The sequence below is a fragment of the Schistocerca piceifrons genome, chromosome 5 (genome assembly GCF_021461385.2).
Source record: "Schistocerca piceifrons isolate TAMUIC-IGC-003096 chromosome 5, iqSchPice1.1, whole genome shotgun sequence".
NCBI classification, from domain to species: domain Eukaryota; kingdom Metazoa; phylum Arthropoda; class Insecta; order Orthoptera; family Acrididae; genus Schistocerca; species Schistocerca piceifrons.
This window is the reverse complement of record NC_060142.1, coordinates 708,512,284-708,528,711: the sequence shown is the minus strand read 5'-3', so window position 1 is coordinate 708,528,711 and position 16,428 is coordinate 708,512,284. Positions and strand designations below refer to the sequence as shown.

Below are 16,428 nucleotides of genomic sequence, written 5' to 3'. Positions count from 1 at the left end.
AATTATGAACCTCTTCTTTCACCTCGTCGTCGGAGCTGAATCGCTTTCCGGCCAAATGTTCTTTTAACCTAGGAAACAGGTGATAGTCACTGGGCGCCAAGTCAGGACTATAGGGAGGGTGGGTGATGAGTGATTATGTTCCACTGAAACTGTTGCAGGAGAGCAACGGTTTGCCGAGTGATGTGTGGGCGAGCTTTGTCATGGAGAATGTGTACGCCCTTGCTCAACATTCCTTTTCTCCGGTTCTGAATTGCCCGTTTGAGTTTTTTTTTCAGAATTTCACAGTACCTGTCAGCGTTAATTGTGGTTCCAGCGATTCAGCTCCGACGACGAGGTGAAAGAAGAGGTTCATAACTTTCTGAACAGCACGGCGGCGAGCTGGTATGACATGGGCATACAAAAACTGCCACAGCGTCTAAAAAATGCATCGACAGAAATAGTGATTATGTCTAAAAATAGCTAAATGTTCAAACTGTAAACTGATGTAAACCATTGTAGAAACAAACAGGTCTATGTACTTATAAAAAAATAGGAGACCTTACTTTTGGGATTATCGTCGTACTTCATCATTTCGATGTATCAGTCGAATTATGTGGAACTATGTGCTTGGTAGTGACGGGGCATGCCATCATTTTTTTCCATGGAAAAAAATTAAATAAGTTTGGAATTGTGATGTATAGTTTGCAATGTTATGTATTTTAAACAGCGCACGTTTATCGACGTATCTGCTTTGCTCAGATAAGGTTTCCCCCGGGTCTCTGAATACAAACGAGAAATCAGCGGCGAAAAAGAAAAGAACCATAGTCGGAGATCGGTTCTACAGTACTTTAGACCAATCGAAAACAGTAACAGTCATTTCTGCCAGCCCACATACTTGAGGAAAATGTGAAGAAGATAATTTGGTAGCGATGCGGTGATTTGTTTTCGTAACAGAGAATAATAGCGTAAATAACGATATTAATGTTTTAGATTTACGGGGTTTCTTTGGAGCTGAGATTATTCTCACTTAAATTCTACTCCCCTCAGTTATCAATTTCGGTAACTACGATCTCGATCCTCTGTCCTACTGTCGATATTGATCCCCAGTGGATGCCCAGTCCTAACTGTTGCGATCCGCAATGGAAATCACCCCACGATATAAGACGACAAACACTCGAAGTCGACCTGCACTCGAAGTCGACCCACATTCGAAATCTATCCTCAGTTGCAACAAATCCCCACAATAGAAATGGAAACACCACCGCAATCGATATGCACCCTACGGTGCAGGTAACACGGTTAGACGGTAGCCCTGCGCGGGGGCGGCGCTGTGCGAGGCGGCGGCGTCGGATTAGAACGCAAGAAGAACGAATAAGAAGCGGTGAGTGAGCGCAGTGTAGTGTAGTAGTGTAGTAGTGTGTGTGCGAGTGTGGGCGGCGCCACGCAGCCACGTACCAGGGGTGGGAGGGGTGGATCCGCGCGAGTTGCCACTCTTAGAGGAGGCGAGCACATCGTTGACTAGCGCACCTAGGTTACTCGACGACGACGTCTTGGAAGCGTACAGCTTGGAGTTGCGCGCCTGGCTCTGCTGCAGCCGCAGGTTCTCTAGCTTGGCGGGAGACGGGATGAAGCCCACGTCGCTGCCCTCCTTCACCAGGCGGCCGATCCACCAGTTGTTGTCGTACTTCTCCTGCGGGACACAAAAACCACCATCAGGCCATGTTGCTGCTTACCGTCACTAACATACACATCGGAAAGCTGTGCGGCTGACGTAACTGGACAAACAAGAGTAGGAAGCTTACAAATGGTTCAAATGGCTCTAAGCACTATGGGACTTAACACCTGCGGTCGTCAGTCCCGTAGGCTTAGAACAACTTAAACCTAACTAACCTAAGGACATCACACACACATCCATGCCCGAGGCAGGATTCGAACCTGTGACCGTAGCAGCAGCGCGATTCCGGACTGGAGCGCCTAGAACCGCTCGGCCACAACGGCCAGCGGTAAGCTCACACTATGAAGGTTATAAACCGAGCCTGGATCTCATATCTACTGTTGTTCATCTTACGTATAGAAGAAACAACGAAGAAAGTGAGAAATTTTTCCCGAAAATTACGGAACGAAACGATGTAACGTTTAAGGCGTTGGCATCGCATTGAGAAGAATATTGAACTTCCCCGCCCGACAGTTCAGATTTAGGTTTTTCCATGGATTTCCTAAATAAACGCAAATACTAGGGTGTGTGTTCGGAAAGGAAGTTTCACTTAATGAGCTAAAACTAACTACATACATAATTAACAAATATTCCAGCGTTGTCTGTACTGAGATTTGTCTGTTTTTCTGAGACTGCGTGATTATCACACCTGAGATTATTTCTGGCACTGCAGCGGTGTGTATGAGACTATGATCGATGTATATGTTGGTGATTTAATAGATAGCATCAGATGACGGCAGTTGTAGTTTAAAGATCAATCTTCTAAAGTGTATTTATTAATAAAAGGAAGCTATGGGATAATGCCTTTCTTCAGGCACTCTGGAAATGTCAGCTATGGCGCCTTGTCAATCACATGAGGGAGAAATTGGAAATAATCACGTGAGAAGTTTCGCTCTAATCCACGTCAATAAACAGAAATTGACGTTCTTTGCATTGTTATGTGCTAATTTAATCATTTATGGATATTATGAATTGATTAGATACCAGAATTTACGATGTTCATTCTCGTCACAACACCATGAAAACATGAAAACAGCATACATCTGTTGCTACAAGATAAGGATTCTAAACAGTTGTTACAATTTACTAATCACGTAAGTCTATGATATTCTGTTTTTAGTGTGTTTGCAAACTCATTAGACTTGCATGATGGCGTCTTTCCGTTCCTGAATATGTCTGTAGCATCGGCTCTATCTTTTAGCGTGCGATACTCTTCGCCGAAATGCCGGCCTAGTGGCTCGCACCTAGCCCTCTCAGTTTAGCGTCCCGTGTTCGAGACCCGATTATTGTATTTATTTATTTTATTTTTTTAATTATCTACCTTTGTCCGTGAAAACTTACTACAGGAATGCTTCTCATCAAGCTAAGGTATACAAAGGCATTATATTAATTGTAAAATTACAACTGGGTTTCACAATAAGTGCCATACATTTATTATATAATATATGTTGTTCGATTTTTCACGGGTTACAGTCTCTTTAAATTCTCATAAGCTTTTACTTCATTCTTATATCAATTCCTACATTAATCCTCGCAGTTTATTCTTATGTTTACCCTTCAGGAAGATTTGGTGCGTTTTCTTGTATGATAGCGAACGTAGAAACATTCCCAGCATAGGCATTCCAAACACCACGAGCATCGTGTGAAGGCAATTTAGCCGCAATGACATTCTTTTCTTATGAATATCACTCGTTAAATAAACGCTATTAAATTGCTGAAGATTTCATGCGTTGGAAACAATTCCGCGGTGAACCACGCATAACGGATCACTTTACCGAAAACTGGCGCTTGCAAATGACTGAATTAAGATACACTACAGGAATGTCATCGAAAACAATTTCAAATAATTTTCCCATTCATTTAGTGTTTATCATTTTTATTTCGTGTACCAGATATCAATTGGTAGACAAATATAGACAATTTTATTTCAATATAAACTGGAAAACATTCGTGCTGTAATCTGTTATTTATATGGGTAGGTAAAGGAAAAATAAAAATAATAATGAGGCTTAGAACGAAGGGCGCAAAGCTTAGAAGCGGCAAAGGTAGCCAGTGTGGCACCATTTCGGCTGAGATTAGGGTGTGCTCAAAGGCATCTAAATAACGTCGAAAACTCTGACCGTCATTTTCTCAGAAACGGTCGAGTATTTACGGTTAAGCCGAGACAAGTGTTTAATTATTCTAACCGCCCTCTTCCACTCTGCGAAGTTTCTAAGAAATCAGGTTAAGGCGATTGCTCTGTTCTCCACGTCAGAAAAGGGGGTGTGTTGTAGTAAAAGATAGAAACGGTGCTGAGAGGAAGAGCTACATTAAGAAGTCGAGTGATTAATAATTAATAATCATATAAAGGGTGTTCATTTCTACTGAAGACACTGAAATATCTCGAAAGCTTTCCATCGGATTAAAAAAAGTTATAGTTCCAATTTGTTTGTCTCGGAGCAGGACACCCAGCGATACCACACTCGACCCGCCACCCCACCTCATGCGTGGGTGGCGGGGGCAACTTTGATAACTTCAATGGGAACCCCCCCCCCCCTTTCTTTTATTGCAGATCGCGATTATACGGCAAAATCTACATACGTTTTGTCTCAAGCATTTCCTTCATTTCGCCACAATGGGTCTGTAATCGGAGGAAGAGAAATGGTGTCTCAATCGCAAATTACGACATGCTACTCAAAGGCCCTTGAATATCCAATGGCGCGTGGGACCCCACCTCCATGCTGCGAGGGTAGGGCAGGCCAGTATTTCATAACTTCTAGTTGGACACTCCATTGCAATGTTGTATTCCTCCGACGTACCGAAGAGGGGACTACAAGACGCACCATCGTGGCCGTGCAGCGAATTACGACGTACCAAAACAGGCAGTACAGTGCGACCATGCAGACGTAGAGCCGATAGCGACTCTAGACATTACAATACTTGCACAGTGTTCAATGCCTGCATACCTACCCATCATCTTGAGAACAGACGTGCAAGTGGGCGATGAACGTGGCAAGCACAGAAGAAAAATTGAAATGATTCTGATTTACGGAGAATGTAGGAGAAATGTTGAGGCTACAGTTGGCTTGTATGCCGAGCGTTTTCCAGAGTAAGCTCGCTTTCGTTCGTTCTTTTACAAAGTTGTGAACGATTTTATATCTGATGGCAGCGTACAGACCGGCAAAGGAAACGAAGCAAATGTGTTACAGGAGAGGTAATGAAATAGCTGTACTAGTGGCACTGCAACAAAACCCACGGATAAGCGCCCGGCAATTACACCACGATTTCAGTATGTCCGGAGGTAGTGTTATCACAATACTGCGTCGTCGTGTCATCCACCCCACGTGTCACTGCTTCGAGAACTTCATGGGGCCGATTTCCATAGCCAGGTAGTGTTTTGTGAATGGGCATGTCAACAAATGCAAACGACCCCCATGTTCTTTGCCGAGGTAATTTTTTCCGATGAATCTATATTAAAAACCCACGGTAGCGTTAACCGGCATAACAAGCATTACTGGAGTGGAGACAGTCCCCACTGGTTAAGACAAGTTGAGTATCAACGTCCTCGGTCGGTTGACGTATGGTGTGGCATCATGGGGAACGAACTCACTGTCCGTCATTTATCGACAGCACGTTGAATGAACGCAGATATCTAACGATTTTAGAACAGGAACTACTGGTAGAACTGCGGAATGTTGCCCTGGATATTCGACAACTCATGTGGTTTCAGGATGCCTTACGCAACTGAAGCACTGGAGGTATTAGATTGTGTGTACACTGGTCGGTGGATCGGCAGACGTGGCCTCACTAATTGGCCCGCTAGGTCGCCAGATTTGACGCCGCTGGATTCCTTTCCGTGGGGATATTTAAAAGATAAGGTGCACCAGCGAGTGTCAACAGGCCGTGAAGACAGACACGGTCGACCCAATCAGAAACGCTTCTGCCGACATTTCCGCAGATATGCTTCTGCCTTGTTTATGGTCATTTGAAAAGCAGGTCACTGAGTGAACTGAGGTTGGTGGACTACGTTCAGAGACTCGCTCTAATTGGAAAAGCAGAGAAGCCACGGCCACAGCGCCGCGTCGAGTACATCCCTGTTCGATATGTCTCAGGAATACAGTGGTGCCAACGGTGTTTCCAATTAGAATTTATGAAATGCTGAGTTGTCCTATCATCGCACTGTGGAGATGGGGTCCCACGTGCCATTGAATATTCAAAGGCATTGAGTAACATAATTGTAAGTTCCAATTGTGTACCCATTTCTCTTCCTCCGATTACAGCGCCATCTGTGGTGAAACGAAGAAAATGCTTCAGGTTGAATATACGTAGATTTTGCCATAGAATCGTAATCTGCAATAAAAACGGGTGTTTCCTTTGAAGATTTCATAGTTTCCTCCCTGCCACCCACGAACGGGGTTGGATTATTTTTTTTTTTTTTTTTTTGGGGGGGGGGGGGGTCGAGTGTGGTAGCATTGGATGTCCTCCTCCGAGACAAACAAGTAGGAATTATAACTTCTTTGGATACTATATGTAGTTTTTGAGATATTTCAATGTCTTCAGTTAAAATGAACACCCCGTTTATGGGAAGCGAGTATGAGCTCCTCTATTGGCATATCATCGCTGCGGATTCCAAAATTGTGGGTGTGGAATGGATAGTTAGGAACATTCGTTGGTGGAAACCAATAAACTTAATTTGTATACATCGTGTTGTATTTTATAACACATCCTATACATGTGTAATTACCAGTTCGAAGGCCATTCATAATTGATACGCTACGAACCGTAGGTTGACGGTTTATATATGTAGGACGTGATATGTAAGGTATTAACTTCGCATCCAGTTTTTTTCTTTTACTGCTTTTTCAGTGAGACAGGTGCGAGAATCTGAATGTCATTGTCGGAAAAATTTAGTATCAGGTCACAAAAATGCATAGATGTCAAAAATATGGCTTGTAAACAAGTCAGGCAAGTTGAAATCAACACTCATGATAGAGTGTTATGGCGTCCAGGTCATTACACTGCTGGAAACTATACCTGTTATACTCGTGTCATTGGCACAGGTAGGCTTCCATTATTATACGTGGGCTGCGTCGATTATGGTGTATTTGTACTTCCTGACCCAGAATGCCACAGACCTGTTTCGCGAAGAGCAATAGCACCTGTTATACGAGATTCGCGCGGGGGTGGACAGAAATAGGAAATACTGCGAGAAGTGCACGCTTGAACATGAATGCAGGCGCTGGTCAAGCCTGCAGGTTGCGCAGTCCTTATGATCAAGAACGGCACGTGTGCAAAACTCCTAAGTACGCTGCAAAAGCCAGTCGTGGCCAGAACAGTGTTCTGTATAGTTGTGAGTGCATCATGTCGCAGCAAAGTGAATTTAAACGCGGGAAAATTGTTGGTGTTCGTTTTATGGGTGCTTCCGTAGACAAGGTAGTCGAAGTGTTCGGTGTTTCAAGAGGCACCAACCGAAGGTTTACACCGCATATAGGGTAAGCCGAAAAACATCGTCCGCTAAGTCACAATGTGGACGGAAGTATGTGTTCAGTGGTAGTGACGGATAGCCACTGAAGGGAACTGTAGCGAAAAATGGGAGGACGACAGATGCAAAAGCCACTGCAGAAGTGAATGTAGCACTCGCGAACCCCGTCCGCATCCAAGCAACACGAAGGGAGCTCCATGAGCAGGGAATCGCAGGGTGAGCTGCAGTTACAAAACAGTGACTCAAATGCCTGTAACAGGAAAACGTGGCGCCGAAGCCTTGAAACCTGAACTATGGGGCAATTGAAGAAAGTCATTTGGTCAAATGAGTCTTGTTGCACACTGTTTCCAACTTCTGCCGGCGATGATTTGGGCTAGCATACCGCGGTGTACGCCACGGTTCCGCTGCAAAACTGATCAGATCCATCTCATGGTACAGTGTTTGTTCCCCAAAATGGTGATGCTGTGTTCCAAGACGACGTGGTCCGTATTCACACATCGCGCACTATCCAGGACTGGCTTTGTGAACAGGAGGACCAACTGTCACATCTCTACCGGCCACCGCGGTCAGTACATTTACCTGAAGGTGTGTGGCGGAGGGTACTTTCGGTATCACTATCTGATCAGTCCAACGCTGTTCCAATCGCGAATAGTGCGTGGGAAGAGTGATTGTCGGTAAGCCTCTGTACTGGCTCCACTTTCTCGAATTTTCTGCTCGTGGTCAATACGGGAGATGTTTGTGGGGGGAAGTAATATGTCGTCCGACTCCTCCTGAAAAGTGCTGCTCCGAAATTTCAATAGTAAATTGCTCCGTGATGCACATCGTCACTTTTGTAACGTCCGCCAGTGGAGTTTGTTTAGCATCTCCGCAACGCTCTCTCGCCAGCTAAACGATCCCGTGACGAAACGCGCCGCTCTTTGTTGGATCTTCCCTATCTCGTCTATCAGTCCTACCTGATAGGAATCCCAGATAGGTGAATAGTACTCAAGAACTGGGCGAACAAGCGCCTTATAAGCCACTTCTTTCGTGGATGAGTTACATTTCCTTAAGGTTCTTCCGATGAATCTGAGCCTGCTGTCTGCATTTCCCACTATCTGTTTTAGATGGTCATTCCACTTAAGGTCGCTCTGGATAGTTACGCCTGGATATTTTACGGCAGACGCTGTCTCCAGCTGTTTGTCATCAATGTGTAGCTATACAGTAGTGGATTTCTTTTCCTATGTATGCGCAATATGTTACATTCATTTATGTTCAGGGTCAACTGCCAGAGTCTGCACCATTCATCAATTCTCTGCAGGTCGTTCTGCAAATTCTTACTATCTTCTGGCGTTGCTACTTTGGTACAAACAACTGCATCATCTGCGAATACTCTTAATGAGCATCCGATGCTTTCTATAAGATCATTTATATATGTATTGTGAACAGCAACGGTCCTATCACACTTCCCTGTGATACTCCGCATATTACCTTTACATTTGTCGATTTAGTTCCGTTAAGAGCGACGTGTTGAGTTCTATCTGCAAGAAATTCTTGAATCTAATCGCAGCTCTGCTCCGATACTCCATAAGCTCGTTTTTTTTTGTCATTAAACGGCAATGCGGGACTGTGTCAAATGCCTCACTGAAATCAAGGAGCACGGCATCAAACTGAGAGCCGTTTTCCACTCCGCTGTGGAACTCATGGAGGAACAGAGCGAGCTGAGTTTCTGTATTTACTCATTCCGAGACTAATGGAAGCTGTTCTTGATGCCAAAAGTTTTCCTACGCCATATTAGGTGTGGTAATCTGTTGCGTTTATGGTGTTTCCATGTTTTTATACGACCCCTGTATGTCTCTATATGATCTAGGAATAAAAAACTGCTTTAATACACTAAGGTATTAAATGGCCATTTGAGCTGCAGGATAAGTCATTTGGCTAATTGCTTCCAACTGTGACTGAATTGGCGATTTTTTGTGACAAAAAGAGTCAAAAAATGTAATGGTAATAGCACACGAGGCCCAAGCAAGCGTCATGACGATTTATAAGTTTTTAGACACTGATAACTGTCAGTAATCCGCGTTTAGACAACAGTTCGCGCGAGATTTCAGAAGTATGTGTACTGATGAACAACCACTGCTGCTGGAGATGATGTTTTATAAAAATGTGGTCGGAATGTTGTTATGGATGAAATGCGAGTAAATGTAAAGCTTTAATAGGTAAATGGAAGCAACCTATGTGCGAACCTAACAGATAAGCAGACGGAAGTGAAGTCGATACCTGCTATTTTTTTTTCTTTTTGTCGTTGCTCATTTTAATTCAACCGTCCGAAGCACGTAGTAACTGAATCCTGTTCGCACTAGAGTGTAAAGTGACCACGCTAAAATCCTTAGAACTAAAACTTCTATACAGGCGTGCGGGCTATGTATTACACTGAAGGGTCAAAGAAACAGGTATAGGCATGCGTATTCAAATACAGAGATATGTAAACAGGCAGAATGCGGCGCTGCGGTCGGCAACGCCTATATGAGACAACAAGTGCGTGACGCAGTTGTTGGATCGGTTACTGCTGCTACGATGGCGGGTTATCAACATTTAGGCGAGTTTGAACGTGGTGTTATAGTCGGCGCACGAGCGATGGGACACAGCATCTCCGAGGTAGCGATGATGTGGGGATTTTCCCGTACGACCATTTCACGAGTGTACCGTGAATGTCAGGAATCCGCTGAAACACGAAATCTCCGATATCGCTGCGACCGGAAAAAGATCGTACTAGAACGGGAACAACGACGACCGAAGAGAATCTTTCAACCTGACAGAAGTACAACCCTTCCGCAAATTGCTGCAGATTTCAATGCTGGGCCATCAACAAGTGTCAGCGTGCGAGCCATTCAACGAAACATCATCAGTATGGGCTTTAGGAGCCCAAGGCCCACTCGTGTACCCTTGACGACTGCATGACACAAATCTTTACGCCTCGCCTGGGCCTGTCAATACCGACATTGGACTGTTGATGACTGGAAAAATATTTCGTGGTAGGACCATTGTCGTTTCAAATTGTATCGAGCGGATGAACGTTTATGGGTCTGGAGACAACCTCATGAACCCATGTACCCTCCATGTCATCAGGGGACTGTTCAAGCTGGTGGAGGCTCTGTAATGGTGTGGGGCGTGTGCAGGTGGAGTGATAAGGAACCTCTGATACGGCTAGATGCGACTCTGACAGGTTACCTGTACGTAAGTGTCCTGTCTGATCACCTGCATCCATTCGTGTCCATTATGCATTCCGACGGACTTGGCCATTTCCTGTACGACAATACGACATCTCACGTGTCCAGAATTGCTACAGAGTGGCACCAGGAACACTCTTCTGAGTTTAAACATTTCCGCTGACCACAAAACTCCCTTGTCATGAACATAATTGAGCATATCTGGGATGCCTCGCAACGTGCTGTTTGGAAAAGATCTCCACCCCCTCTTACTCTTAAGGTTTCATAGACAGCCCTGCAGGATTCATGGTGTCAGTTCTATCCAGCACTACTACAGACTTTAGTCGAGTCCGTGCCACGTCGTGTTGCGGTACTTCTATGTGCTCGCGGGGGCCCTACACGATATTAGGCAGGTGTACCAATTTCTTTGGCTCTTCAGTGTTGAAATTTTCTGGGTGATTCACTCCACGCTGGGAGTCCCATGCTGTCGCCAGCATCTCTCAAACAGCCGCACAAGCACGGCTCACGCTGCTTCACTCTGTCAGTTCCTACCTCCTACAGTCTTCTTTAAGAGTTGAATGATAATGTGCGAGAGTAATGGGTACATACTGCTGTTTAATATTTGAAAGTAAGTGTATGGTTTCTCGAAACCTATATTACACAACATAAAAGTTTCAGAGAGTGTAAAATATATGCCTATGGAAACCAGATACATAGTCTGAAAAAGTATTACACACTTATTCATTCGTCATTATCATAGAACAGCTAAGTGTTTCTGAAGGGTTACAGAAATACGCACAGCTGTTCTATGACAGAGTACCAGATTCAACCGAAGTTAAATTTGGTGAAATATATAACACGAAATAAAGCTGACGAAAATAAGACTAAATCGGCTACAGAACAGTTTGCACGTGGGCTCCCTATGTCCTGAACGGAATCAGGGTTTCTTTGAGTGTCAGTAAAAGGAAATAAATGCAGTGGAATCATTCCAAGTTTATCGCAACGAGCGTATCCAACCGACTGCGGTTGAAATGCCTCTACTCGCGTAAATGTTGCTTATAATGGTGGTTTAACTGAGGTCTCAGAAATATATTGCTGTTAGTAGAAGCTGCTGTGCAGCAACCATGATAACATTAGCAACATCAGTGACAGCGACACACGCTCAGGTAGATTGTGTTTTAATTATTTCCTATTGCAGTCATTTTCGCTTGCAGGAGTGAATAAATGAGATAAAAAATATATTTTAACAATAAGTATGGTTAACAACACAGCATTGTCTGGAGGTCAAAGTCGATGGTCCTATATAAAAAAGAATTCCACCTTGTGACTCATAAAATCTTTCTCGGTACTGTACTTAATGACGTGTCTCGGACGCCCGAGGTCCGGCTCGCTCTTTACGACCTTCTGCCCCATAAATCCCACACTGGTGTCACCCAGTGGCCGTTTCTTTGCCCTCTGCCTCACAGCAGAGTACTCTTTGTGTCTTGCGAGTGACCTAATGAAACCTGAGAAGATCGTTGAAAATTCTCTATGAGTTCGGCGTGAGTCTCTCGGTCGAAACTTCTAAATCTAATATTGTTTCAGACTTCCTTCCAGAAAATAAAATTTAGTGAGGAACTTTTAGTTAGCATTTATGACAATAATCCAGAAATAATTGTGCGGATGTAGCTCCCATGTAAATTAGCTTTGGGTATAAGCTTTATCCGTCCGTCTCCGAAGCATATGGCCAGCGCGTCTGACTGCTATGTGGAGGATATAGTCACGATACTGCCGGGGATGTTCGCTCGGTGGGAGGACTGTAACAGGGTGCACTCAGCCTCGCGATGCCAACTGCAGGTGTAGCGGCTCGAAGGTCAGGAAAGGCGACACCAGTCACCAGAAGAGAGTGTTGACTCCACGCGCCTCCCTACCACTTTCCAATGCCATGACGGAAGACGACAAGGTGGCGGTCGGTGCCGATGGCCCATCTGGGCCATAATGCGGAGCTTTGGTGTAAGTTTTATCTGTAACTACTGTTAACAAACCGAGTTGATAATATAACTTGGTCCCCACACATATCACTATGCACAAAATCTGTAAGCAAAATAACGTTTCTTGAAAAATCCTCGTTGCTACTTTTGGTTCAACAAATCCTTCGATAATAACGACGACAACATGGACTACTAATATTATTAGTCAAGTATGGTGAAGTTTTATATTAATCTGAGGATTTACTATAGGAGTTATAGATAAATAGTATCCTCATGCCGCCAATGAAGGCGCGCGTGTATAAATGTGTCAACTGTTGGACAGTTACAATCCAACAGCTCATGTTAGTAAATTACAGAATAAAAAACACATGGAAGAATAGAATCAAACAACGATGCATTTTAGAAAAATGATATGGCTTCAGAAAAACAAAGTTATCAGGAAAGAAGTCTGGGCCTTCTTTCATAGAGAAAGCTATGATTTTAAATAATTAAGATACTTACATAACATGTGAAGATGTAGAGAAAGCCTTCAGTAATGTTAAAGTGAATAAGGGGATAAAGAACAAACATAAAATATTAGAATTCCTGTAAGTTACAGATCTACATCTACATTTATACTCCGCAAGCCACCCAACGGTGTGTGGCGGAGGGCACTTTACGTGCCACTGTCATTACCTCCCTTTCCTGTTCCAGTCGCGTATGGTTCGCGGGAAGAACAACTGTCTGAAAGCCTCCGTGCGCGCTCTAATCTCTCTAATTTTACATTCGTGATCTCCTCGGGAGGTATAAGTAGGGGGAAGCAATATATTCGATACCTCATCCAGAAACGCACCCTCTCGAAACCTGGAGAGCAAGCTACACCGCGATGCAGAGAGCCTCTCTTGCAGAGTCTGCCACTTGAGTTTGTTAAACATCTCTGTAACGCTATCACGGTTACCAAATAACCCTGTGACGAAACGCGCCGCTCTTCTTTGGATCTTTTCTATCTCCTCCGTCAACCCGATCTGGTACGGATCCCACACTGATGAGCAATACTCAAGTATAGGTCGAACGAGTGTTTTGTAAGCCACCTCCTTTGTTGATGGACTACAATTTCTAAGGACTCTCCCAATGAATCTCAACCTGGTACCCGCCTTACCAACAATTAATTTTATGTGATCATTCCACTTCAAATCGTTCCGTACGCATACTCCCAGATATTTTACAGAAGTAACTGCTACCAGTATTTGTTCCGCTATCATATAATCATACAATAAAGGATCCTTCTTTCTATGTATTCGCAATACATTACATTTGTCTATGTTAAGGTCAGTTGCCACTCCCTGCACCAAGTGCCTATCCGCTGCAGATCTTCCTGCATTTCGCTACAATTTTCTAATGCTGCAACTTCTCTGTATACTGCAGCATCATCCGCGAAAAGCCGCATGGAACTTCCGACACTATCTACTAGGTCATTTATATATATTGTGAATAGCAATGGTCCCATAACACTCCCCTGTGGCACGCCAGAGATTACTTTAACGTCTGTAGACGTCTCTCCATTGATAACAACATGCTGTGTTCTGTATGCTAAAAACTCTTCAATTCAGCCACACAGCTGGTCTGATATTCCGTAGGCTCTTACTTTGTTTATCAGGCGACAGTGCGGAACTGTATCGAACGCCTTCCGGAAGTCAAGAAAAATAGCATCTACCTGGGAGCCTGTATCTAATATTTTCTGGGTCTCATGAACAAATAAAGCGAGTTGGGTCTCACACGATCGCTGTTTCCGGAATCCATGTTGATTCCTACATAGTAGATTCTGGGTTTCGAAAAACGACATGATACTCGAGCAAAAAACATCTTCTAAAATTCTACAACAGATCGACGTCAGAGATATAGGTCTATAGTATTGCGCATCTGCTCGACGACCCTTCTTGAAGACTGGGACTATCTGTGCTCTTTTCCAATCATTTGGAACCTTCCGTTCCTCTAGAGACTTGCGGTACACGGCTGTTAGAAGGGGGGCAAGTTCTTTCGCGTACTCTGTGTAGAATCCAATTGGAATCCCGTCAGGTCCAGTGGACTTTCCTCTGTTGAGTGATTCCAGTTACTTTTCTCTTCCTTGGACACTTATTTCGATGTCAGCCATTTTTTCGTTTGTGCGAGGATTTAGAGAAGGAACTGCAGTGCGGTCTTCCTCTGTGAAACAGCTTTGGAAAAAGGTGTTTAGTATTTCAGCTCTACGCGTGTCATCCTCTGTTTCAATGCCATCATCATCCCGGAGTGTCTGGATATGCTGTTTCGAGCCACTTACTGATTTAACGTAAAACCAGAACTTCCTAGGATTTTCTGTCAAGTCGGTACATAGAATTTTACTTTCGAATTCACTGAACGCTTCACGCATAGCCCTCCTTACGCTAACTTTGACATCGTTTAGCTTCTGTTTGTCTGAGAGGTTTTGGCTGCGTTTAAACTTGGAGTGAAGCTCTCTTTGCTTTCGCAGTAGTTTCCTAACTTTGTTGTTGTACCACGGTGGGTTTTTCCCGTCCCTCACAGTTTTACTCGGCACGTACCTGTCTAAAACGCATTTTACGATTGCCTTGAACTTTTTCCATAAACACTCAACATTGTCAGTGTCGGAACAGAAATTTTCGTTTTGATCTGTTAGGTAGTCTGAAATCTGCCTTCTATTACTCTTGCTAAACAGATAAACCTTCCTCCCTTTTTTTATATTCCTATTTACTTCCATATTCAGGGATGCTGCAACGGCCTTATGATCACTGATTCCCTGTTCTGCACTTACAGAGTCGAAAAGTTCGGGTCTGTTTGTTATCAGTAGGTCCAAGATGTTATCTCCACGAGTCGGTTCTCTGTTTAATTGCTCGAGGTAATTTTCGGATAGTGCACTCAGTATAATGTCACTCAGTAAAATGTCACTCGATGCTCTGTCCCTACCACCCATCGTAAACATCTGAGTGTCCCAGTCTATATCTGGTAAATTGAAACCTCCACCTAAGACTATAACATGCTGATAAAATTTATGTGAAATGTATTCCAAATTTTCTCTCAGTTGTTCTGCCACTAAAGATGCTGAGTCGGGAGGTCGGTAAAAGGAGCCAATTATTAACCTAGCTCGGTTGTTGAGTGTAACCTCCACCCATAATAATTCACAGGAACTATCCACTTCTAAATCACTACAGGATAAACTACTACTAACAGCGACGAACACTCCACCACCGGTTGCATGCAATCTATCCTTTCTAAACACCGTCTGTACCTTTGTAAAAATTTCGGCAGAATTTATCTCTGGCTTCAGCCAGCTTTCTGTACCTATAACGATTTCAGTTTCGGTGCTTTCTATCAGCGCTTGAAGTTCCGGTACTTTACCAACGCAGCTTCGACAGTTTACAATTACAATACCGATTGCTGCTTGGTCCCCGCATGTCCTGACTTTGCTCCGCACCCGTTGAGGCTGTTGCCCTTTCTGTACTTGCCCGAGGCCATCTAACCTAAAAAACCGCCCAGCCCACGGCACACAACCCCTGCTACCCGTGTAGGCGCTTGTTGCTTATTCTCTGAATTGAATGAGCGACGGGGTAAAAGTGAGAAAATTTCAGAAGAAGTAGTTCATGTTGACGTAGCTTCTTTAGCATAGACTGCGGGATAGGAAACAGGAGGAGGTGGCGTCGTTACAAAACAATGGACTCTTATTTGGGCGGGCAGCAGTCAAAATTCTCATTCGGTTATTGAGATTTTAGTTTTCACTGGTTTCCCTGAATCGCTGAAGCCAGATATCGGGTTAATTCCTCTCCTAAGTACAAGTCTGATTCCTGTTCGTTCCCAATGCGAATTTAAGTTTTCCCTCTAATAACCTCGTCCTCGATGGGACATTGAAAGAATAAGAGGAAAGATGAACAACGATTAATAAAGATTGATACAGGAGAAGACAAAGAGAACAACTCTGCGTCTAGGGAAGGAGCCAAATAAAGAAAGTGGTAGGAAGGGAGAGTTAATATGGAGACAAACGTTCCTAAGGAGGTTTTAACAACACATCTTTACGGGACCAGTTTAGGTACGCCTACTATGTACTGTGGCACAGGTAAAAGTTCACAGAGACACTTCCTGACGTTGAACTCT

The 16,428-nt window shown here is 43.9% G+C and overlaps 1 protein-coding gene across 13 annotated transcripts in view; it reads right to left on the bottom strand.

The window, feature by feature from the left end:
* The window catches only part of LOC124797888 (voltage-dependent L-type calcium channel subunit beta-1), a 739,772-nt gene that overhangs the window by 169,098 nt on the left and 554,246 nt on the right, over positions 1-16,428 (bottom strand). For 12 of the 13 annotated variants that reach the window (XR_007016895.1, XR_007016898.1, XR_007016894.1 and 9 more), the window contains exon 4: positions 1,435-1,669. Coding sequence is in view for 8 of the 13 variants with exons in the window: in XM_047260987.1 (XP_047116943.1) it covers positions 1,435-1,669 (235 nt within the window). In the remaining 5 variants the exon portion in view is untranslated. The remainder of the gene's footprint in view (positions 1-1,434; positions 1,670-16,428) is intronic. The other variant, XM_047260993.1, reaches the window with a different exon arrangement.